Source organism: Natrix helvetica, assembly GCF_964273705.1.
Source record: "Natrix helvetica genome assembly, chromosome: 3".
NCBI lineage: Eukaryota > Metazoa > Chordata > Lepidosauria > Squamata > Natricidae > Natrix > Natrix helvetica.
In genome coordinates this window covers 136,277,281-136,302,343 of record NC_138549.1, presented here as the reverse complement: position 1 = coordinate 136,302,343, position 25,063 = coordinate 136,277,281, and the positions used below count along the sequence as shown (strand labels likewise).

The 25,063-nt window shown below is 37.3% G+C and overlaps 1 protein-coding gene across 2 annotated transcripts in view; it reads right to left on the bottom strand.

Moving 5' to 3' along the window:
• Nucleotides 1-25,063, bottom strand: part of LRIG2 (leucine rich repeats and immunoglobulin like domains 2) — a 54,966-nt gene that overhangs the window by 4,555 nt on the left and 25,348 nt on the right. Inside the window, exons 3-17 of one of the 2 annotated variants that reach the window (XM_081947396.1) lie at nucleotides 23,494-23,568; nucleotides 22,803-22,937; nucleotides 21,537-21,680; nucleotides 18,319-18,462; nucleotides 17,757-17,900; nucleotides 17,426-17,569; nucleotides 14,336-14,416; nucleotides 12,449-12,520; nucleotides 12,265-12,333; nucleotides 10,928-11,091; nucleotides 9,087-9,407; nucleotides 7,090-7,371; nucleotides 5,717-6,166; nucleotides 4,431-4,577; nucleotides 2,004-2,288 (exon numbers count right to left, since the gene is read on the bottom strand). In XM_081947396.1, the coding sequence (XP_081803522.1) occupies nucleotides 2,004-2,288; nucleotides 4,431-4,577; nucleotides 5,717-6,166; nucleotides 7,090-7,371; nucleotides 9,087-9,407; nucleotides 10,928-11,091; nucleotides 12,265-12,333; nucleotides 12,449-12,520; nucleotides 14,336-14,416; nucleotides 17,426-17,569; nucleotides 17,757-17,900; nucleotides 18,319-18,462; nucleotides 21,537-21,680; nucleotides 22,803-22,937; nucleotides 23,494-23,568 (2,657 nt within the window). Of the gene's footprint in view, nucleotides 1-2,003; nucleotides 2,289-4,430; nucleotides 4,581-5,716; nucleotides 6,167-7,089; nucleotides 7,372-9,086; nucleotides 9,408-10,927; nucleotides 11,092-12,264; nucleotides 12,334-12,448; nucleotides 12,521-14,335; nucleotides 14,417-17,425; nucleotides 17,570-17,756; nucleotides 17,901-18,318; nucleotides 18,463-21,536; nucleotides 21,681-22,802; nucleotides 22,938-23,493; nucleotides 23,569-25,063 lie in introns of both variants that reach the window. The other variant, XM_081947395.1, reaches the window with a different exon arrangement.

Here is a 25,063-nt window from a genome sequence, read left to right as displayed (position 1 = left end):
ATTAAGAAGCACATATATCTAACAATATTTATAGATCAATCTTGGCTTCAATATTATTAAGGTAACTTTACTAGACCTTTTTAATCAAACATTCTATTTTATTTCCTGCAATAAATGCTACAAGGCATATTTGGAAGGTATTGTATAATTCTCATTCTTATTCATATGAGAGTTTACACTGAGATAGTCCCAGTTTGACAACTGGAGCTTTTTTATTGGGGAGGGGGGGGAGAGATTTAATGAACTAATAATATTAATTTCTGATTGATCCAGTCATCAAAAATATTGAAATAACATTTCAAGTTGTCTAAAACTATGGAATGGCAACATATTAAATTAAAATATCTTTTAATTTCCCTATTTGTTAAAAAAAAATTTTAAGATAAATGGTATTTGCAAAAAAGTTTGACAAAAAATTAGAATATATCAGATTTAAAAATAAATTATCTTAATAGGAAAACAATTCAACATTTTCATGTTTATTGACTTGACAAAATGTTTTAAAAGGTATGGCCATTGACCATTATGTTGGAAAGTAAAATTATGGAGAGGGACAGGTATGTTTTCTTATTTTGCTAAATATACATAAGTTTGTTAATATGATTTTAGGAAAGAACAAGATGGTTATTATTAGCTGATTTGGAAATATATACCAACTATTTCAAATACATTATACCGTATTTTTCGGAGTATAAGATGCACCAAGGCTTAGAGGCCAAAAAATGAAATAAAAAAAGGCCATGAATAGCACTTAGGAGGCTTGTAGAGTGTTTGGGGGAGGGGGGACAAGCAAAAGATGGGCCTTTTTTTTGTGAAAATGGACCCTTTTTGTCAAAAAAAAGGGCATGGATAGTCTTTAGGAAGCTTATAGAGTGCTCCTGGGAGCGGGGGGGGGGGGGACTGAGCAAAAAACAGCCCGTTTTTGCTTGTTTTTTTGGGGGGGCACCCCACAGGAGCACTGTACAAACCTCTTAAAGCTATGCCTGGCCAGTTTGGTGAAGGGGCGGGTTTTCGGGAGGCAAAAAATGCTGTATTCAATGTATAAGATGCACCCAGATTTTCAGCCTCTTTTTTGAGGAAAAAAGGTGTGTCTTATACTCCGAAAAATATGGTATGTAGAACAATGGCGTTATCAACTATGGGACACAACCAAAAATATTTACTCTTTTACAATGGCAGGATAGAACCATCCTAGATTTACAATCTTGGATTGATGAAATGTATTGTCTACTTATGATCTGGCTCTCTCGTGATATAATGGAAAACTAATTCATATTGTAGCATATGGTCAGGGTTAAATGTTGTGTTTAAAAGCAGATGTCTTCTATGTATATATTATGTTTTTACTTTTTTCATTTTTTTTCTTTTTGTTTCCTTTTATACAGGAAATCAAATAAAAATATACTTCTGGAATTATGAAAGACAATGTTTATATAACCTATTCTTTGGCTTCATAAACAAATTACATTTAGATATATTTTGAATAATGGATCTTGAACATCAAGATCAATAATAAGACATTACTCAAAAAGTGAACTCTACTCACGTGGAGGAAGCCTAAAAGGCCATTAACTTGGTTTAAACAAGGTTCAAATTGCCCCCATTAAAAATCAAATTGCCCCCCTGTGGGGTATACGCCCCACCTTGGGAATCACTGATCTAGTGGTTAAGGCAGCAAACTAGAAATTGGGGGGACCATGAATTCAAGTTCCACCTAAGCATGAAAACCAGTTGGGTGATTCTAGGCTGCTAACTCCCTTACCTAAACCCATTTCACATGTATGTTGTAGTGAGAAGAGGTAGGGAGTACTAGATATGTTTAACGCCTTGAGTTATTATAAAAATAATAAAGGCGAGATAAAAATAAAGAAAAAACAAAATTATGATAAAGGTAGATTCACAATGTATATTTTGCAATGTAGCTATTAAGTATTTTGCAATAGCAAATTCATTATTCAGGTGAAAATGAAACGTCAATCAAAAAAAAGGAGGGGGGCACTTACCACTACCAGAGGACGGAGAACATGGTTTCCTTTCATGTAGCCTGTCTTGACTGCTAACAAACACAGGCCTATCTTGGCCATCTGAAAGGCTATTAATAGTTGTGGTTTCATGCTGAGGGCATCCAGGATAGGGCTCTTTAGACATCTGTACCATTAAGCTGGACAATGATTGATCCAGTGGATCATCTTCCGTGTTGTATGTATAAGGACAATATTCCCTGTTTCTGGAATAGATGTTGGCATTGTCGTAACAATCTGAGCAGATCACCAATGGCTCTGTGCCACCTAATGAAAAAATAACAATGACAAGTTGGAATACTCTGATGTGATCTCTAGGAAAACAAGTGACAAACACTTTACTATCTATGAGGAAATCTTTGAGGGTATGGAGTTTTGCAAACAAAAGCCAGAAGAAATAGATTCATATATTTGGGAGGGACTTTAGAAGTAATTTAGTCCAATAATTCAACCTCTGCTCAGTGCAGGAGCGGCTTGCTCATAATGAGTATTTAATGAGTCTAACAGCAGGAGGGTTGGAGAAGGAGGAGAACCCAATCCAGGATTCTCTCTGTCATCTAAATTAGAAGGGGGAACTAGCAAGCCTTTGTCAATTTAGGCCCTCAGGCTTAAAAGATGCTTTCTCCCAGCACTTGGCTTTATAGGTACTATTAGGAGAGCTTCAATTAGTTAAAAGTAGGATGGGATGTTAGTCCAAGAAAACTGGAAGGCACAACTTGAAATAAGAGGGGAAGGGAAGGAATTGTTTTTTTAATCTACTCTCCCCCCTTTTGTGACTGTAAAGAATTGGTTCTGGGTTTGCTTGCTTCCTTGCTGGACTTGTTCATTCAAATGCATCCAGAAAAATACAAGAATTTTCCCTTCTTTGATTCTTCTCCCTATAGCCTTCTCTGTCACCACACAATCCTAGCTTCCCGATTTTAAATCATTTCTATGGGAGTAATTGTTTTTATATAAGAAAGCACATAGACAAAGAAAAAGAAAAGAAACCAAACAATGGACATTTTTTTTAAAAGCTTCATTCTATTACTAGTCCTGCACCGATGATGAAATGACTGTAGAGGGTAGAGCAAATGATATCTAAACTGATGCACGGAGGGCATAAATAAAGGTGACATTTTCACACCTGACACCCAGTGGGTCTGCCTACCCAGGTTGCAAACTCAGAATATGCTTATACAAGTAGCCCTCGACTAACATCCATTCGTTTAGTGACCATTTGAAGTTACAACAGCACTGAAAAAAGAGACTGTTTTTCACACAACGTTTTACAAACGTTTGCAGCATCCCCATAGTCATATGATCAAAATTTGGATGCTTGGCAACTGGTTCGTATTGATGATGACTGCAGTGTCCAGGAATCATGTGATCCCCTTCTGCAACCTTCTTACAAGCAACGTCAATGGAGAAGTCAGATTCACTTAACAACTGTCTTAACAACTGCAGCGAGTCACTTAACTGTGGCAAGAAAGGTCACACAATGAGGCAAAATTCATTTAACTATAGGTATTCAAGGATTACCTATAGCAGTGATGGAGAACCTATGGCATGTGTGCCACAGGTGGCACGCGGAGCCATTTGTCAGGGCACGCGAGGCGCTGCCCTGTCAGCTGGCCAGCACGCACATGCTGAGTTCACCCTTTTTAAAAGCCATTTTTCACCCTCCCCAGGCTCCAGAGGCTTTATAAGAGCCTGGGGAGGGCGAAAAGAGCCTCCCCCGCCCCCCTGGAGGCCTTCCAGAGGCTTCATGAGCTTCCCTGAAGCTTCCGGAGCGCAAAAAAAACGGCCCTATGGGCAAACCGGAAGTTCGGGAACAGACTTCCTGTTTGCTTGGAGGGTAGTTTTGACTGCTCCGGAGGCTTCAGGGAAGCTTCCTGAAGGTCCCTGAAGTCTTCGGAGAGCTTAAAATGACCCTCTGAGCAAACCAGAAGTGACTTCCGGTTTGCTTGGAGGATCGTTTTGAGCGCTCCGAAGGCTTCAGGGAAGCCTCCTAAAGGTCCCTGAAGCGTCCGGAGGGCTTCCAGGGGGTGGGGGAGGCTGTTTTCGCCCTCCCCAGGCTCCTATAAAGCCTCTGGAGCCTGGGGAGGGCGAAAAAAGCATGCAAAAATGGGGGGGTTGCACCTGTAGTGCGCTCATGCGCACTGGGGGGTCGCGCATTACATTATGGGTGCGGCACGCCTGCAAACGACCCCCTGCGCTCCCCCCACTTAGGGCACACGAGGCAAAAAATGTTCGCCATCGCTGACCTATAGTATGTGTTACATAAGAGATTAATTATGTATTTAATCTTGCTTTGATCAATTGCATTCTTTGATAAATCTCAACAATCAAGCATTTGGTTATTCCACAGTAAATTGGCTGTGGAAAATAATCTAATTTTTGCCTAAGAATAAGAGACATACGACTTACCATCTGTGCCTTTGTGTAGGTAACTATTGGAGGGAGGCATAAGTTGCTGATTGCTTCCTGCTTCAGAATTACTGTAGCCTTCCTGTGGCTCTGACAGAGTCCCTTGAGAAGATAAGTAGCTAGGAATATCAGGAGGCAGGTTTACCTCTTCTGAAAGAGAAGGAAAAAAATCCAATAGTTAACCATTATATTTTCAATATGGCATTAAACTATCTAGCAACTAGGTACCGTATTTTTTGGACTATAAGACATAATGGAATATAAGACGCACCAAGATTTTGAAGAGGTAAATTTTTTTAAAAAAAGTTTTTGCACTTTGCAGACCCCCAAACCCTCTGCACGCCTCATTTTTTTTAAAAAAACAAAGAGGCATGCAGAGAGTTTGAGAGGCTTGCAAAGTGCTCCTGGGGGCTGGGGTTAAAAAAATGAACAAATAAAGCCTTGCTTTTTGTGCAAATGGGCCCATTTTTTGCCAAAAAAAGGGGCATACATAGCCTTTTGGAGGCTTGTAGAGTGCTCCTGGGGGCAAAAACGAGCAGAAAAAGCCCATTTTCCACTTGTTTTTGCCCTCCCCAGCTCCCAGGAGCACTTTGCAGGTTTCCCAAACCCTTCCCAAATGTCCATTTTTGTGAAGGGGTGGGGGTTCGGGAGGCCAAAAATGCTGTATTCAGTATATAAGACGCACCCAGATTTTCACCCTCTTTTTTTGGGGAAAAAGATGTGTCTTATATTCCGAAAAATAGGGTATCTATTATTAAGACAGTACCATTCAAGGAACACAGCCTCACACTGTAAAAAGAAAACTTACCTAATATGGCTAGAAGAATAAAATTTCTGGAAAGCATTTTCATTTATTCTTTTCTAATGCTAATTTATCTCCATTTATTAAACTATAAAAAATTAATAATTTTCACACTTAATTCCACACTATAACACTCTTTTTTCTGAAGATATGACAAAATGTAATTTTTGAAAAATGTTATGCAATAACTCCAAACTCTGCAAGCTTATCAAACAACAGGGACAAATTTGTGCATATTTATTTACAGCTCTCTTAATTTTCAATATTTTGACTTTATATATGATCACTTCTAGAGGCTGAACGTATGATAATGAAAGGCTCTGGCATTACCTCTCTGACAGAGGTTTGATAGTTTATGAAATAGGCATTTCTGGATGTGTCAACAGATCTGAGTTGATCCATTTTAAATGGAATAACTCAATTCTTTTTACAAATTGTCATGACAACTATGAAATGAATAAGATTAAAATTTCAGTTTTCCCACCTGTGTTAGTGATGCTATAATCTTCACTTTTTCTTCTCATGTGATAGATAACAATAACCCAAATGAGAGAGGTGCCTACAACACAGCAGACCACAACAATGATCACAATCCCAACTGTTGTCCAGCCATCGTCTCCAATTCCAATGCCACTTTGGGAGGAGTCACAGTTTGGTGAAGATAATACATATAGATAAATGTGTCCACGCACTGTCCCAAGTGTATTAGACATAATGCAAGTATATTTTCCAGCATCTTCTAATCCTGCATCTACAATGATGAGCAGTTGATTGGCAGCCGCAAAGAAATGCCGTTCTGTCACTGTCAGAGAGCCATCATCTTTGGTCCAGTTTAGGCGAGGGGCAGGGCTGCCACTGGCAATGCACTGCAGAACCGCTGTTTCACCTTGAGCTACAGTCCTGTCTTCCAGAGGCCTAACAAATGAAGGTGTTTCTGGGAAAAACCAATATGATACTTAAAATATGTGCAAACACGCAGACTAAATGGCATCAAAATATCTTCACACTAGTGATTCATGGGGAAAATATTCCATAAATATTTGGCGATGTTCAATTTGATTTTGGGATTAGACCACATTTAAATTCAAACCAAACGAAAAGTATTGTTTTTCATTGCCTAAACCTAAGGTCAGCATTTTCTGGTACTGCACTCTGTCGGTATTATTTTTTAATACAATACAATAGCAGAGTTGGAAGGGACCTTGGAGGTCTTCTAGTCCAACCCCCTGCCTAGGCAGGAAACCCCATACCGTTTCAGACAAATGGCTATCCAACATCTTCTTGAAGACTTCCAGTGTTGGGGCATTCACAACTTCTGGAGGCAAGCTGTTCCACTGATTAATTGTTCTCACTGTCAGGAAATTTCTCCTCAGTTCTAAGTTGCTTCTTTCCTTGATTAGTTTCCACCCATTGCTTCTTGTTCTACCCTCAGGTGCCTTGGAAAATAGTTTGACTCCCTCTTCTGTGTAGCAACCCCTGAGATATTGGAACACTACTATCATGTCTCCCCTAGTCCTTCTTTCTATTAAACTAGGCATACCCAGTTCCTGCAACCGTTCTTCATATGTTTTAGTCTCCAGTCTCCTCCTCATCTTTGTTGCTCTTCTCTGCACTCTTTCTAGAGTCTCCACATCTTTTCTACATAATATATTTCACATAATAATTTTATATAAAGCTGTCAAGATGGTTAACCATCAATCCTAACATTCCTCTCTTCCAAAAGTGCCCAAGACCTAACACACAATAACCGATTTTAACTTTCTCAGAGGTAAAACAGCTTCTGAGCTCATACCTGTAGAGACAAACCACCTGAAATATATCCAAGGATAAAAATCATGCAGCTTCAAGTCTGCTTACCTAACACAGTCAATGTTACATTTGCTGAAATACTGCCAGCCACATTTTGTGCCATACAACTATAAATCCCCATATCTTCAATTTTCACATTTACTATGAAGAAGACATCATCCTCGGGCATCACGTGCATGCGCCTTTCACGAGCTGCAGGGAAATCTGTGCCGCCATCTTTTTGCCAGGATATCTGGGGTGGTGGATGACCTTCTGCAGCACATTCCAATTTAGCCATGGCTCTAGTACGTACTGTCAAATCCATGGGCGTTTTCACAAAAGTAGGCAGCTCTGAAGGAAAATGCAATAGAATATGGGAATTTTCTTTATACAGAGCATGCAGAATCCCCAAATCGCCCCTAATTAAAAGATTTACTTTTGTTTTACTTTTTACATTTTTTACTTAGATTTACACCAAACATTTGGAAAGCTATCTGGATTTTAAGGAGGCCGGGGGGGGGGGGGATAAAAATTATTCTCAAGTCAACTTTCTGACTCAAAAGATAGTTGTTTGTCCAATAAAAAACCAAAAAACAAGAGCAAACCCACAACCATTACAAACTAGGATTCATCAATCTGACCTTGTTTCAAGATCTAATTTACTCCCAAGTTTTAATAATGATTTGGAGGGGGCAACAAAAAACAAAAAGATTTTCAGTTTCTCTGGAACAACCCATGTTGTCTTCACTTTTTCACCCTTTAAGGTTAAGAAAATAAGTAGTTTCATTACATTAAACAGAGTAACACATCCTCAACCTTACTGGAATGATGTGATTTAGTACATTAAGAATTAAATGGCAAATGCTTTCCATGTAACTTACTGGTGTCATCTTTACATCAGGTGAATGACTGCCTAAAAATATTTGGGCTCCTGAACGATGGCATTGCAAGGGAACGAGGGGCATTCTATCTTCAGATGGGGGAAAAATCTTAAAATAAAAAAGCCAATCCACAGAAATTGGACTGAACCAGCCAAGAGGTAAGTTATATAGAAAACATGTATTTCTTAGTGTGCTAAATTACATCATTCCAGGCATGCCTTGACATTAATTCCTGTTACTACTCTGGTTGTTACCATGGTAGTTGGCACCACTCTAATCCTCCTCCAGCAATTCCACCTGGAAGACAAAGCACCAACTCTTCTGCAGAGGGCAGAGACTGCTGCCCCCATTCTTTCTTCCACGATCTCTTTCTAATGCTGCTGTTTACCACTAACTCCTCAGGTTACAGCTCTCCTGACTCTAGTACAGTAGATATACCAGACAGGCAGCTACAGAAAAACACAGAAGCTTTTGTTGCTGCAGTTGCCACAGCCATCTCCACCCATGGAACTGCTATGGCTGCCTCTTCCTCAGTTTGGTCTTTTACGGGAGCACTGAGCCAAGAAGCAAGCTGGCTGTTCTCTAATTTAGTTAATACACCAGGTTAAACTGTAACATGGCTTATTTGTTTTGGACTTAGCATGTTACACAATCTCATCTGTTACGGCTTTTCCCCTAAAGCACAGCACCCTTAGTATTTATACTGATTTTTGTTTTCCTCTTTTTTAAAAAAATGAAAAAAATGGTCCTTATTCCTAGTTTCTATGTAAGAAGTCTTTCATAACTTTTCAGCACCAGCTAATGTTTTCTTTTAACCTACTATTTTAGGGAGGACCTGAAAAGGGAAAGACTGTTGGCACCATTTGGAAGCTAAACAAACCCTGCAAATCTTTTTTTTTTCTGATGAGACTGCAGAAGGGATCTGTTGGGGGTTGTATCATATCAGTGAAACTATGGTCAAAGGTTATGTAAACACGTATTTCTTTCTTAGACCTCTCTTCTCCCCACACAGCGCTACCTGGGAAAAGCGAGATCACTTTTGCCAGAGATCTAAATTGCTTACTTGCAATGGACTATTGGAATTACATGAAAGATAAAGGCTCTCAATCCCTCTTGTACAGATTCATTTCTAGGATTTCTTTTCTTCTTAAAACAAAGCAAAACAAAAGCCCCGCTGCTGCATACCATTGATAGTCAACTTGGCCTTGTTGGAATAATTGGACCCAAAGTGATTGAAGATGATACACTGGTATTTTCCTTCATCAGTAAAGTTCACATTGAAAACATGCAGGATAGAAGTATATTCCAGGATTTCACCATCTTGTTGTTGGTACCTCACATAATTTTCTATATCTGCATCATATAATATTTCACTGTCCTTTCTCCAGGCAGCAGATATAGGCAAATCACTGCTGCTCACAGCCTTGCAAGTCAGGGTAACATTGACTCCTCTAAGTGCAACTGTAGTCTCAGGATGTATTCTGATCTGTGGCTTGGGAAAGTCATCTACAAAAAACAAATACAAATTAGCTACATGTCCTTTTCAAAAGGGAAATGCAGTAAGTACCAATATAAATTTGTGAGTAGGTGGGTATGAAGCTTTGAAACCGTATGGATATGTGGAACATACCATCGTTACACTACAATGACAGCAAGAGATACATTATAAGACAACCCAGGCGTTTTCTGAAGGTCTCTCATTTCTCATCATATGTTCAAAGGGTTTAAAAACACATATTTGGCAGGGAAACATCTTGTGGCACTAATTTGTATCTTTTTTACTGCTCCAGCTTTTATTCATTTAGAATCTGAATAATATATTTTTAAAAATCCATAGTAGAATAACGAATTTGGAAGGGACCTTGGAGGTCTTCTAGTCCAACCCCCTGCTTAGGCAGAAAACCTACACCACTTCGGACAAATGGTTATCCAACATTTTCTTAAAAACTTCCAGTGTTGGAATATTTACAACTTCTGGAGGCAAGTTGTTTAATTGCTGATTAATTGTACTTGGCAATATAACATCTTGGCAAATAAAGTATATAGACAACTATTTAAAAACTGTTAGAAGGAACAAACATAGATACAAGGGGTTGGTTGCTGCAAAGTGCCCAGCTTCAAAAAATGTTAAAGCTAATACTACATTGTACCTTGCTAATGTAAAATAAAACCTGCCATAAAAACTTTAGCCAAAGAGTTGCATGTAGCCTACTAAGATACTTCCGTAGCTCCCAGAGCTTCCTCACAATTACTGGGAGCAAGAAATTGGGCACGTTTAAATGTTTGAGTCTGCAGATTTTTAAAATATTCCTTTCATCCATTAGAAAAATGTTTTACAGGCTTTATATTTAATCTGTTTTTAAGGGGTATTTAATATTTTTTACTATGTATATGGTTTTTTAGTTGCCGTCTGTACACCGCCCCGAGTCCCTTCGGGGAGAGGGGGGCGGTCTATAAATTCAATAAAATAAATAAATAAATAAATAAAGTTTTCCAATCTTGGCAATTTTGAGATATTCTGTAATTCTGGGAATCAAAGTTCACACTTCTTACAATTGCCACGCTTGAATAACACTGCCTTAGAGCCTCTATTTCACCCTGTCAAGTTGACTTTTAGAAACCTCAATATCCCATGCAAGGCCAGAAGAAAGAAAGAGAATTTCAAAGTATTAATGTCACTGTACTTCTCATTTTTCTCTATCATTTAAGCTTTCTCGTAACATCCAGGTTGACTTATTTGAAGATCTGGCGAAGTTTGTTTACTGAACAAACTAGAACAAATGTTCCAGACAACTTCTGAAATATGAGTCTAGGGTTTTTGAACCAACATTTGGGTTAGCCATATATGTCCTTAATATATTCACCAAAATTAATGACAATACACATAAACCAGATGGTTAAGTGAGTGAAGTCATATTTTTCTTCCTAATTCATTCATACAACCATTTTTCAGGATATAAATTATCAGTAGGTTCATCATAAAATGACATTATTATTTTTTTTAAAAAGGGTAAGAGAACACAAACCACAAACAAAGTCTTCAGTGTTCACACTGAGAATGCTCCTTCCAGCTAGCCATTCAGGATGAGCACAAACGACATTGACAGTGTCTTGCAAACGGCTGTGGAAAAGCCAGCGTGGGAGCCATTTCAACTGGCAGTCACACAATAAGCTGCTAGTGTTCAACAACCTGAAAGCATAAGGCACAAGGAAAAATGCTGTAAGCTGGAAGGCAAAGAAATAGCAGCTCACTTAGAGGACATGATTCTTTCCCCTGCTTATTCCTGCTAAAAATATATGAAAAACTTCATTAACATTTCAGAATTAAACGCTTGATTTTTCCAAAAGTGTATCATAGATGTAACACCTTTCATATTTTACATTCCTATCAACCAACTCACGTGCAAAGAGGTAATACCTAATGAGAGAATTGTTTCTAAATATAATCAGTATCTAATGCTATGTATGATAAGAATGTTACTAGAAAGAGTAAATCATTGCAAGAATAAATAACAGGATAAAGCAATCTGCGCTAACTTCAAGATATGAAGCAACTGTCAACCCCATGAAAGTAATAAACTGTCATATCAGATTTTTAAAAGTAACAATAATAGCAATACATAGCAAAGAAGTGTGATTCCATATTTGTATTTTTGCAAATGCAATTTGTGAAGACTGAATATTGACTACAGCCTTTAAACTGAATTAGTTAATACTGCACTATAGCAGCGGTGTCAAACTGGCGGCCCGCATGCTGGATGCATCAAGGAGAGGCAATGCCCACTCCAGCTGTGAAGGGAAAAAGTGTAGCAAATGTCATGTGACAATGTGACACCATGCACTATAGCATAGCTATATGGTTTGAAATACTAAAATGTACTGTGATGTCATTTGATTTAGCATATCATCTGAACCAAGGCACTATGTCTTGTCTTAAAATTAATCATTCAACAAAGTATAATGAAAGAGACATTTCTAAATATATACCATACATATCCTTTCCTAAACACAACCTTGTATATAGCTGGTAAAACAATACATTGGATCCTTTGATGTCTATATGCTGCTGGTCTTTATGTTTTTATTCTTCAATAGTCATTACAGATATCTGAAATGTGTAATGCATTCTGCATTTTACTTTTCAGTATTTTTATATATTGCCAAACTTAAGAAAAGTTTTGCCTCTGAAGTAAAAATCCCCTTTGTCACAGAGAAGATAATTCAAAAGTAGTTTAACTAACCCAATTATTGCTTTAATCAGAAAAAAAACAATCCATATCAATTGTGTTAGAAGTACAAGTTCTTTTCAGTGCAATTTATTAACATTAAGTGAATCTAAGATTTTTTAAGATTAGATACTTACAATTCTTTAAGAAGAGGTTGGGAAAAACCACCTTCTTCAATAGATACTATGGCATTGTTGGTCAGATCTCTAGAAAATTAAACAAGAACCATATATTCATGAATTTGTTTGAATTTTTAAAACTGGGATATATTCTACAGAAAAACAGATTCCCCCTTCCCCAAACAGTGTAAGATATACTTACAGATATTCAAGGGCCTGAAGATCAGAAAGTGCTTTCTTTGTAATTGACTTAATTTGGTTTCCTTGAAGAATCCTTTTTTTTTAAAAAAGCCAAAAGATATTTATACCAAAATATCAAGACATGAATTCTAATTTATTTTAATAAAAATAATTTATTACATGCAACATTTTAGGCAGACCACACGATGGTGCCAGTCTGCTACAATTAGCAGGTTGTGACAGAATGTAGAAGAGCAATTGCTACTACATCAGATTTCATCTCAGGAGTTGGTAAAGAAAAAAAAAGAATAGTAAGCATAAGGTTACATAGAATACCCAACCTGTTCAGACATAATAAGTCTTATGTAATACCACACACAGAAAAAAATAAAGATTAAAACTGTTAACAGTTTTTATTTCAACTTGTTAGGCATTCCTTAGAGACAAAGAGATTACTGAGGCTGAAGTCCTCTACTTGTTCTTGCACTTTTTTTGTAGATTCTGACCTATAATTGGAGACTCAGGAGAACGGTATTCGTTCTCTCCTTTTCCTAATTTGGCATCAGTTTCTGCCTTTGTTGAAAAAGAACCAAAACTTTTCTTTTTTTCAACTGAGAGGAGTGGGAGAGGGGGAATCTCACTCTGCATGTGACTCAGAGCAGATATTGCTCTTTTGTGACTTGCATATAAGGTGTATGGCTGAATAATAGAAAATACTTAATAAAGCAACAAATCCCAACAAGAAACTCCTCTCCAAAATATATTCTTACTAGGCAGCAACTATATAATACAACTTATGATAATTGATTCTCATCTATCAATGAATTCACACTAAAACTCTTTTCCTTTATAATGTGAGGGTCAAAAGAAGAATACATAAGGCTACAAAAGTTTTATTTTTTAAAAAACTTGCAGTCTTGCTATAAATTTCCTTGGGCAGACCTCTATAGCTTTCCCAGGTTAGCTTTCATGTAGTGCTAAACCATAATGTAATCTACTTTTTCTCTCTTCTTATATATGAATGGATAAACAAAATAATTTTACAGTAATAAACATGGTTAATATAAAAACATATTATGGTTTGTAGTTATTTTACCAAATACAACTACTTAGCATAATGTGTGCATGGAAGACATAAGTTAATTTTTATTTCTGACTTACTACTTTCTGAATGTATTGCTTTGCCCTAGCTTCTAACCCAGTGTTTCTCACCCTTGGCAACTCTAGATTTTGTGGACTTTAATCCCCATAATTCCCCAGTCAGCACATGAGATACACTTCTTTAATCCATAGCAGAATATTTAAACAGGACGAATTTGGAACAGAATCTGATCCAACAAATAATGTTTCCTTCCCTTGCTTGTAATACTACTTCTAGCAGCACTTTGGATTTTTAAGAAAAGTGCCCAAAACAAATTATACTTTAACTTATTAGCTGGAATGGACAAATTTACCTATGATTTACTCAATAAACCATAACTATGTCCACACAGTATGCCAAGATAAACTGAGGTTTACAACCACATTTTGGCTATGTCATCATCATCATTTTAGATATTGTCTATCCATTGGAGGATGAAGGTTTCTTCCACATGTCTCCAACAATATAAGCTTTCTTTTGCCAATTGGGCCTGCAATACTTGCTGATGTCATCCATCCGTTTGTTACAAATAAAGCCCTGTCTTCTTGAAGCCGTAAGTTTTTAGAATACTATTTTTAATAAACTGAGTTGAGAATCTTTTTGTATCACATTGACAGGCTCAACTATTCTTTTTTTTAATACTCTAATATCAGCACTAAGTTTTAAACGATATGGAAGGTTTCTAAAAACATCAATAAAACAGACTGTCTCATACTCTGAAGGTTTCACTTTTAAATCAATCAATTCTACAAAAATTTTAAAACTTACAATTTATTAAGTCTCTCAAGACCTGTAAATGCTTCATTTGCATCTTCTATGGCCCAGGAGATCTCATTATTCCGTAGATCTCTAAAAATACAAATACACATTCCAAATAAATATTTGACAAACAAAGCAAAGCAAAACACATTTTCTAACCCCAATTACTCCTCTCCCTTTCAGGTTTTGCCATTTTTAAGATTCAGTTTTGCGATAAAAAATCTTTATATGGATGTTCACATTTCTGGTTAGTATAAATGCTGGCCCATGAGATATAATTTGGTTAAAAAAATACGACTGGAAGAATTAATTCATGAACATAGCACCAATGGGGAAGTGGAATTATGGAAAATCACTAGAGCTAAAGCCAGAGAGCACTGTTATTCCAGCTGAACACTATCTATTAGTCTTTAATGACTTTAGTATGTCATTTACCACCAACTGGTGATACTCTTCAACTGAATTAATGTTGTACCATTGTTGTAAATGATTTTATGTTAATGAAGCAAGAAGCTTATAACATTAGCATGATGAGAGATGTTGAGTGAAGAATTGCTAGCCAGAAATAAAACAGATTTTCAGAGAGACATGTAGGTGGTTTTATTCCAAAATTCTATTATATGCCAATGTGACTTCTGTTTATCCTTTTGTGCTCTACATCCTTCTAAGGGATAGAACAGAAATCTATTAAAACCAATTCAGTGAACTCCTAAGAGGAAAAGAGGATGCTTAGTTGAAATCTAATAATCTTAGTAGTGCTAAGGACAAGTCATAAATTTATAACAACTTTCACTTTCCTCAGTTTAGTGAATTCAGAAACTTAGCCAGTAGTTTATCAATGCCAACCCACACAGAAAAATCAACACAATTTTTAAAAATACACGATTTTTGTCATTTGGTACAGATAGTCCTCAACGTACGACCACAACTGAGCCAAAGATTTATGTTGCTAAGTCAGAAACTTGTTAAGTGAGTTTTGCCCCATTGTATGACTTTTCCTGCCATATTTGTCACCACAGTTGTTAAATTAGTAATACTGTTGTTAAGTGAATCAAGTTACCCCACTGACTTTGCTTGTCAAAAGTCACAAGAGGTGATCATGATCCCGTGACACTGCAACTGTCATAAATGAGTCAGCTGACAAGCATCCAAATCACATAACGATGGGGATGCTGCAACAGTCATAGGTGTGAAAAATGGTCATGTCACTTTTTTCAGTGCCATTGTAACTTAAAACGGTCACTAAGAGGACTGGTGTAAGTCAAGGACTACCTATACAATGTTCCAACATTTTGCACCATCAAAATAACCTCCCTGATGTACTCATGCTGCAAAATGAGAGAATATTTAAGATGTTTATTATTTTCAGGAATTAATTTGTTAACTGTATATAAATGGATAACCAATTCCTTAATAAAAACAGTATAACTTAACAGAAAGCTTGTATAGCAAAATAAATCGTATGCTGCATTTTGATTTATAATCATGCAACACATATTCTATATTCCAGCCTGAAATCAAGGCAGTAAATTAGTTTACACTGCAAAGCCACTGACACAGGAAAAGATCTATTAAAGGACAACTTTTCCGGCTGTTGAAATTGACACATTCCGATGTCATGTGTAAGTAGAACAAGTTCTTTTGAGTAGGCCCTTACTGGGTGGGCCACTAGGCATTTACATTTCATGCCCAGTTAGGCGCAAATACTTGGAGCCCTGTTAATCACTCTCAGACCATTGTCTGTAAACATCCAATGACCCTGAACCAAAAAACTAGCCTGTCAGCAGCTTGATGTGTCTCAAGATTCCAGCAAAATTCACTAATTAATCTGCTGTTCTTTTGTTTTATGATACTTCAAGTTTAAAATATTAGCTTTAACTAATCCCTTTAAAAGGCTGTATTGAATTTAAAACAGTGTAACTGATTATGCAAGTTTTCTGAAGACTGTTAACTATTTGGACAACAGATTATTTTCTTTTCTTTCCCAATAATATTTAATGATAGCTGGGAGAGACAGACAGCGCTGTCACTTTCTATTTTCGCATGCTATATTTTAGTTATTCTCCCTGAGAAAACCTGTTACCCCAACTCAATTTAATTTACACTTTGTTGTGCAGTTTCTATCTCTATACCTAAGAATACATTCTTTCCAAGTACTTCTTTTAACATGTTTCTAAGGATAATAATATGAAGGTTAACCATGTTCTTTATGTTTTATACATTTAGAAGAATTTCAACCATTTTACACATCTCTGGAGGCTTTTTTCATCTCTTGGAACCATTTAAAATCAACTGTGCTGTTTTTGCACCAGAAAGAAAAGAAGCAATAAAGAGCCATTTGACGAAAATAACTGGGGGTATGTCGATTAATGTTGCAGAAAAGACAAAACTCCTTGAGCAGATTTCAATGGAAATTTTTGAAAGACTGTGTCTCCTATCCTTTTGAAAACTGATGCTTGTATGCTACAGTAGAGCTCACCGGGGAAATGAGTAATGCTTAATTTCCAGAAAGAGAAATGCTGGAAATTCCTGAGGGATAAAACTATTTTCACAATCAACCTTTCTCCACTGATCTTTATGAAGGACAGGTTGCTCTTCGCTGGACTGAAAGGGAAAAGTATTCTACATATGTTCAGATGCTAGGTTTGTGCACTATTATATATTTGTATCTACCTGCATTTCAGCCTCCTATCCTAGCACAGAAAGAACTGAGCCTGAAAAAAAGGCTTGCTTAGGAGTTCTTCATGAAGACAGATGGTTAGGTAAAAGGCAACTAACAATGACTCCACAAGAATTATTTAATTTTCCATTATACACAGGTTCCATGTAAATGCTGAATCCTTCAAAAAGGCACCTAGAAGTACTGAAAATAATAAACCTGAGCAATACGGACCAGCTCTTTGATATAATAAACCTGTCATATTTTACCTTTTGAAATGCATATAAATAATCTAAGGCCAATCTTAGTGGACCCACATCTCCTTTGTGTTCGTAATACCATAAGTGTTACTATCACCCTCTGATGAGAGCGCTTAAGTTTTATTCCTGCTAACTTACTTCTGATAAATCTTATTTTCCCTCTAAATTATATACACTTACAAAATCTGTAGATATGAGAGTCCTTTAAAAACCCCATCAGCAATGTAACTGAGTCTATTGTCACTCAGATTTAATTTTTCCAATACATTCACTCCAATAAAAGCAAAGTCATCTAGGCGAGTCAGTTGATTGTATGACAGATCTCTGAAATGAAAGGCACAATAAAGAGAAAGATGTAAGTAATAAAATTGTTGAAATGTTGTGACACCACTAATCAATTTGATTTGAGAAGACAGATCCATTTTTGTAAGGTATATTAAGAAACTTTCCCAACTGAGATAGCAATTTATTCCACTAAATTTACTTCAATAAAACAAATGTAAGTACTTACAGTTCAGAAAGACTTTGGCAGAATTCCCATGCATCAGGTCCAATCCTGTTAATGGCATTCTGACTGACGTAGAGCTTTTGCAGGGCCTTTAAGCCATATAGCCATCCCTTATTTACTTCTGTCAGATTATTCTGTTCCAACTCTCTGCAGAATCAGAAGAAAATGTTACATATGTTTTAAATCATGTATTTAAAAGTATTTGGATGCACATCATATATAGCAATTTGCTAGTAGGAATGCAAAGCTATTATTAAATACAAGTCCTCAATATAAAAGCCAAGGCAATTTAGAAAGCAAAGAAAGGAAAAGTTTAAGTAGAAAGCAAAAGGCAAGGAATTCAACATTTGTTATTTTTTTACTGTTATTATGAATTATTATCTGCCACTGTTTTCTGAAAACTTTATAAAGTGCACTAGGGAATATTTTAAAACCCTATTAAAATTTGATGAAATATACAGTTCTAATGAATTGATATACCAATACATCTATCAGTAAACCTAATCAGCCCTTTCAACTAATGAAATCTAAGATTTTTAATGAAGGGGTTATATAATATACTCACAATTCTTCCATATTATTCAGTCCAAAAAAGGCACCATCCATCAGATTATTAATTCCATTGCGTTGCATTTTTAATGATTTCAATGAGTCCAAGCCTTGGAAGGTAAGGCTTTCTATTACCTTAATTCGGTTTCTTTTAAGTTCCCTGAAAATAATATTTTACATATAAGGTAACATAAATCAAGCTATCTGTCTGCCTGCCTGCCTGCCTATCTAATCTAATCTAATCTAATCAACAAATATAACTTTTTCTATGCTTGCTATTCTAATAAAAACATTAAAAAGAAGTTGACGTAATACAGAGAAAATAATTTTGCCATCAAAAAGACAAAAACTGAACTACGAAACTAAATGGTCAAAGCCAGTGGTGGGCAACCTTTTTTTTCAACTGAGCCAAATCTCGCCAAAACCACGATTGAAATTTATTTTGAGAGCCACATTTTTAAAACCGAAAATACATAGGATGGTACACTGTTTTTAGTTTCAATAAACTCTGGCATTTGAAGCACGCAAGTCTTAAAGCTGTCAAGTTGCAAGACCCTTGCACCCCTAACCTTTAGAAAAAAAAACCCCAAGGGGTCTTCAAACCTGACAGCTTTAAGACTTGTGGACTTCAACTCCCAGAATTCCTCCTCCAGTCATGTTGGCTCAGGAACTCTGGCATTGAAGCATGCAAGTCTTAAAACTGTCAAGTTGCAAGACCCTCGCACCCCCAACCCTTTAGGAAAAAAAACCCCAGGGTCTTCAAACCTGACAGCTTGAAGACTTGTGGACTTCAACTCCCAGAATTCTGAGAATTGAAGTCCAGCAAGGGCATCAATCATATTAGCCCAGGGATCTGCAAAATTGGCTCTTAAGACTGGTGGACTTCAACTCCCAGAATTCTGAGAATTGAAGTCCACCAGTCTTAAAACAGGCAACTTTGCAGACCTCTGTGTTAGCCCAAAGCCTGGCGCTGGGCGGGCCTTGCTCCCCCATTGGTGGAGCCCCAAGAAGCGAGGAGGGAGAAAAAGAGACGGAGGCCAAGGAGCTTCCCCCCCGCCCCCTCCCAGCAAAAATCTAACCGGGGAGCCGGGCGGGCAGTAGCAAATTAGCCGATCACGCACGCAGCGTGATCGGCTAATTTGCTACTGCCCGCCCGGCTCCCCGGTTAGATTTTTGCTGGGAGGGGGCGGGGGTGGGAAGCTCCTTAGCCTCCGTTTCTTTTTCTCCCTCCTCGATTCTCATCCCCGCCCGACTTCAGGATCCTCCCTAATCATTGTGGGTCGAAAAAAGGGAAAGGGGCGCTTGTTTTGAAGTGCCTGAGAGGAGGGAGGGGAGCGGGCGCCCGGCACACAGAAGAGCCACATTAAAATGTGTAAAGAGCCACATGTGGCTCGCGAGCCGCGGCTTGCCGACCACTGGTCAAAGCCATACCTAGTACTAACATATACCTTGTTTTCCCAAAAATAAGCTCTGCCCGGATAATAAGCCCAATCGGGCTTTTGAGCGCATGCGCTAAAAATAAGCCCTTCCCCCAAAATAAGCCCTCCCCAAAAATATTTAACTGCATGCGCAGCCGGTCTCAGTCATTTCCTCTGGTTGCTTGCTGTACAAACAATATGAGGTGAGGAAGTGAGGCCGGGGGGGGGGGGGGTGAGGGGAAAGGAGGGTACAACATGCACTATGCACCCCACATGCCTAATCTAATGGCTTCTCAGGCAACCCTAGCCACTGTGCCCCTTCTGTCACGCTAATGGCTGCCGCAAAAAGAACAGCAGGTTCAGCACGTGCAACACAGCAGCAGCCATGAGATGATGATGCTTGCTGCTTCCTGCACCTCAAAACTAATAAGACCTCCCCTAAAATAAGGCCAAACACTTATTTTGGGGGTCAAAAGAAAATAAGACCTGTCTTATTTTCAGAGAAACACAGTATTTAAATATATAAATCCATATAGGATGACCAATATTTCCACCCTGAACAAAGAGTTTAGGTGGTACACTTTCTATCAGGACTTCAGCAGAAGATTAAAAAAAAATTCTTTCATATTAACCATTATTTTAATATCATCCCATTATTTTAATGAATGCTAAGTCTATATTTAACTTATGCCAGTATATAAATATACTGGTTTGAAATTGAAACCTGTTATTTGAAGAGTAATATATTTATAGTACAATGTGAACTTTATTCCAATAAAATAATAAAATCTAGGGTCTGGAAGGCATCATCTTCAGGTAGTCTCAGTAGTCTCAACCTACCAGTTACACCAGACCTCCCTCAGGGTACCTAAGACTTGGTTATGAAGTTCTAGTGGTCACATGACTGCATTTAAAGTGCTCAGCAACCGGCCTGCATTTATGGCTATCTGCAGCATCTCACAGTTATTTGCTCATGTTTTATGATGGTTTTGCCAAAAACCTGCCCATAGTGAACCATTGGTTCGCTTAATGAGCTGATCAGATCAGTCATGATGATGACCTGATTTATAACCATCACTACTTATGAGCAGAATGGGCAGGCTCTGTTACGATCATATGTCAAGGACTACCTGTAATTCAATCCCTGCTCGGAATTCAGACTCATGGAATGTTGGGAACTATTAGTGCTTTAGATTCCTACACTGAGCAGAGGTTCAGTAGTACAGGGGTGTCAAACTCAAGGCCCGGGGCCGGATCTGGCCCATGGGGTGCTTAGATCTGCCCTGCAGGGCCACCCTGGAAACAGCAAAGGACCGGCCTGTGGTGCCCCTGCCAGCAAAAATGGAAGTGGGGGGATGTGCGTGCCCCCCTCTGCGGCCTGTGGTGTCCCTGCCAGTAAAAATTGAGCTCAGGAAGGGGACGCGTGGCCCTTCCAAGTTCTGTTTTTGCTGGCAGAGAGTTATAGGAGGCTGTTGCAGCCAAAAATGGAACTCGGGAGCCCATATTCGCTGGCAGAGTGCTAGGGGCCACCACAGGCTCGCCCAACATGAGTGATGTCATGCTGACCATGCCCAACCCAGCCCCCCGAGGTCAAACACAACCCTGAATCAGCCTTCAGTGAAATCCAGTTTTAACCCCCTGCAGTAGTATAAATGTAATAGTATAAATGACCCACCACTAGAAATTTATCCAATATTCTTAGTAACTTATTTTATTAGACACATACAAAGATCAAATACTTCTCTGACATTAATTTATCACATTCATTAACATGCTCCATATATGGGCTTCAAACTGACAATGTATAATCACTTACAAGAACTGCACATAGGGTAGCTTCAAAGTCTTTGGTGGAATCATGCTTATTTTGTTTCTGTTCAGTTTGAGAACTATTAAGGAATTGGATAGATTATCAAAACAGCCTGCTTCCAGAGTAGTTATTCTATTGTTGCTCAAATTCCTATAAAACCAGAGTTTTAGAAAGGCAGATGTTAAATTCTGATAGAATAATTTAACAAAAACAAAAACCAAAAACTAAAAGGTGTCTATTGCATTTTGATTTAGAATTGAAATTTATTTTCATAAAGCTTAGCATGCTGTTTCACTTAATTGCATACAATTAAGTAATCATCCTATATTCTCAGTTTACTAGATACTACTCCTTGTAGAATTGATATTTCCCACTGTTACTTAGCAGCCTATTATTTTAAGCAACCTGGACAATCATGTAAGAGAATCTGAAACATACTACAACTTTGAGGAATTGAGACTGAGACAAACATTCCTTTTCCAGATTCAGGCATTGCACTAAACTATAACTTAGCTGACTCTATTCCCACATAGCTGAAGAGTGTTCATTTCTGCTTTTAATTAATTATGGTTTATTTTTTTGAAACCACTAAGTGTGATTAATATTAATCAGTTTATGGGTTATTTTAAACTAACCATAGCTACTATTAATTACTGTTCTTGGTCCAGACATACATGTTGCAATTAATTTAAAATGAAAGTTTTTGAACTGTCTTGCAGAATAAACTGAGAATGTACAAACCTGGGAGGATACTACATTCATGCACTCATGAATGCACTCACTACATCTCACCAAGCTACAGTTTAGCATGTTTAGAACCGTATTAACATTCCATATAGTGAAGATCTGCTTGACATTATTAAAATCTATCTGCCTATGCTCTTTCCAATCCCTAATCACAGTTAATAAATTAACATTAAAAGTTTCTACTATTACTGCACCTTCTAATCTTGGAATCCATTCAGCCACCTGTATATCCATCCCTCTATTCAACAATTCCTGAATTGGTTGTGTAAGATTTTACTAAATCTACTCTTCGCAGCATGTCTAATTTTATTAGTACCATTGTGAAGTTTGTATTATTTCATTAATATTATCGTGACTTCATAAAAAGGGCACAGAGACAGATTGTACATGTCATTTGGCACACAGAAATCCATCAACAACCCTTGCACTCTTTTTATATAAAGGAAAAAAAATCTGAGGACAGATATATGAATTGGAAAATAAACTACTTTCAATGCTCATGCTAAGTATCCCCCATCTACTTACAGGTACTTCAGCTGCATATGTGGGAATGAAGAAACTTTGATTTCTGTGATGAAGTTGGAGCTGAGATCAAGGTTCTCCAGGGAGAAATAAGGCTGCAGCTGTTCAGACACAATCTCCTGAATTGAATTATGCACTCTAAAATATAAACAAGCACCTTAGAAACCATACTTATATTATCTCTGAAATTTCAGCTCCTTAAAAAAATACAGATAAACATCTTGTAGATTCAATGTAAATCTAGAATAATATTTAGCTGTTTATTTTGATGATACGGTTTTAAGTCAAATCATATCCTTTTAGTGTCCAAACATGGATGAGGTTACTGCAAAGTATCAATGATCACTTCAATTTTCTTTTGGAATTATGGTTCTAGAATGGGCTTCTCTGTTGATTGGATGGACTACTATTCAAACAGCTTGATGGATCACTTGTCGGCATCATTTGCTGGCTAGCGATTTTAACTTATTTACATGTTCAATATGAACAGATAGTACAAATATGACAACATAATTCTGATATTACTCATGTTCTTAATTGCTCTTTCATAGCACCACTAGATATTAATTACATAATTTTTTCAATTTACTTTTCAAACATGCTTCATTTTTATTTGATTAATTATCTAGCAATTTTATTTTTTACACTGCTAAGTTTAAAAATCATCCTGAGAAATCTGTGAATTTTAACTTACAGTGATAGTAGTGTGATATTAGAAGTTAGTTCACCAAAGTGGGGAATGCCACTTAGTTCATTGTGATTCATCTTCCTGAAAGAAAGATTTATTTAGTAGACTCAAAAAGAAATCAAATCAACAAAAATAGAGTAATATTCTTGTTCTGTGTGCATTTTTTAAAAAATCTAGAAGCTTTCTAAGTAGTGAACTTCATAAAAACCAAACAATTCAAAGAATCTAATACATTTATATTATTATTGGAATTCAGTCATTCTGGCAAAATAGAAAATTTTGCAAACAAGTATGTTTGTTTGCAAAGTATGGACAGGCACAGAAATCTCACTGTGCTGAAGTGATACTTCTGAAGAACACTGATTTTCTCATTGAAATACTATGTCAAGGATTATTGGAAGAATACATTCATAAGAGCTTTAAAAGTAAATTGAGTAATTATTTGAGTTAAGTCAACAGAATTGATTCCCAAATATTCATAAATGTATTATTTCTCAGAACTAGTCTACTTCTTTCTGGAGAAAATTAAACATGTAAACACTAGTTAATTTTAAATTCTATATTAAATGAAAAACATTTCTATATATGCAAACTAATTTAAGAACCATAAGTAGCACTTAGACTTATATACAGCTTTAAGGCTTTATAGCCCTCTCTAAGCGGTTTACAGAGTCACCATATTACCCCCAACAATCTGGGTTCTCACTTTACCCACCTCGGAAGGATGGAAGACTGAGTCAACCTTGAGTCTGGTAAGATTTGAACTGCCAAATTGCAGGCAGCCGGCAGGCAGCAGAAGTAGCCTGCAGTACTGCACTCTAACCACTGTGCCAATACATATATACATTCAATGCAACTTTTTAAATCTGGAATTCTATGCATCTGAATTACTAAAGGAACATAATCTTCAATTTAATAAATGGTATCATTGTACCCTATAAAATCCAAACTGTCCACTTCTCAGCTACATTATTTTAATGATTAGAAACATTAGGTGGTACTCCCTAGCCAAACCTGGCTACACTTAGAAAAAGCCAATCAAGGTCAAATTGGGCTAGCAATTTATTGGGGAACCACAGGCAACTTCAGGGCTATAGGTCTGCGTAAGAACTGGGGCAGAAGTGAACAGAAAGAATAGATCCCTCTTCCCTATTGTACCAAAGAACCTGTATGCTCTTGTGATCATCAGATGTGATCTGACCCAAAGTCAGACTTTAAACAAAAAAATTTTTTGAACCCCATGCTAGAGAAAAAAGCGCTCAGGATTCTTCTCTCTACATCAGTGTGAACTCTCTGAAAACATAACACATATTGACCAAATTTGGGGTGGGGAAAGGAGGTGTGAAAAGAAAGATTGAGTTTAAACCAGATCAAGCTGGAGGCTTCAGAACAAAGTTGTATGTACTAAATCTTTTTGGCTTTGCGGACTGGTGGAGGGGTGGGAGAGGGATGGTTCCATGCACGCGACAGGCAAGCACACATGCAGCTCCATTTGTGTGAGTGGTGGGCAAGCTTGCCCGCTGCTTGCACAAATGGAACACATGCACTCGCCTGCTGCTTGCACGAGTGACGGATG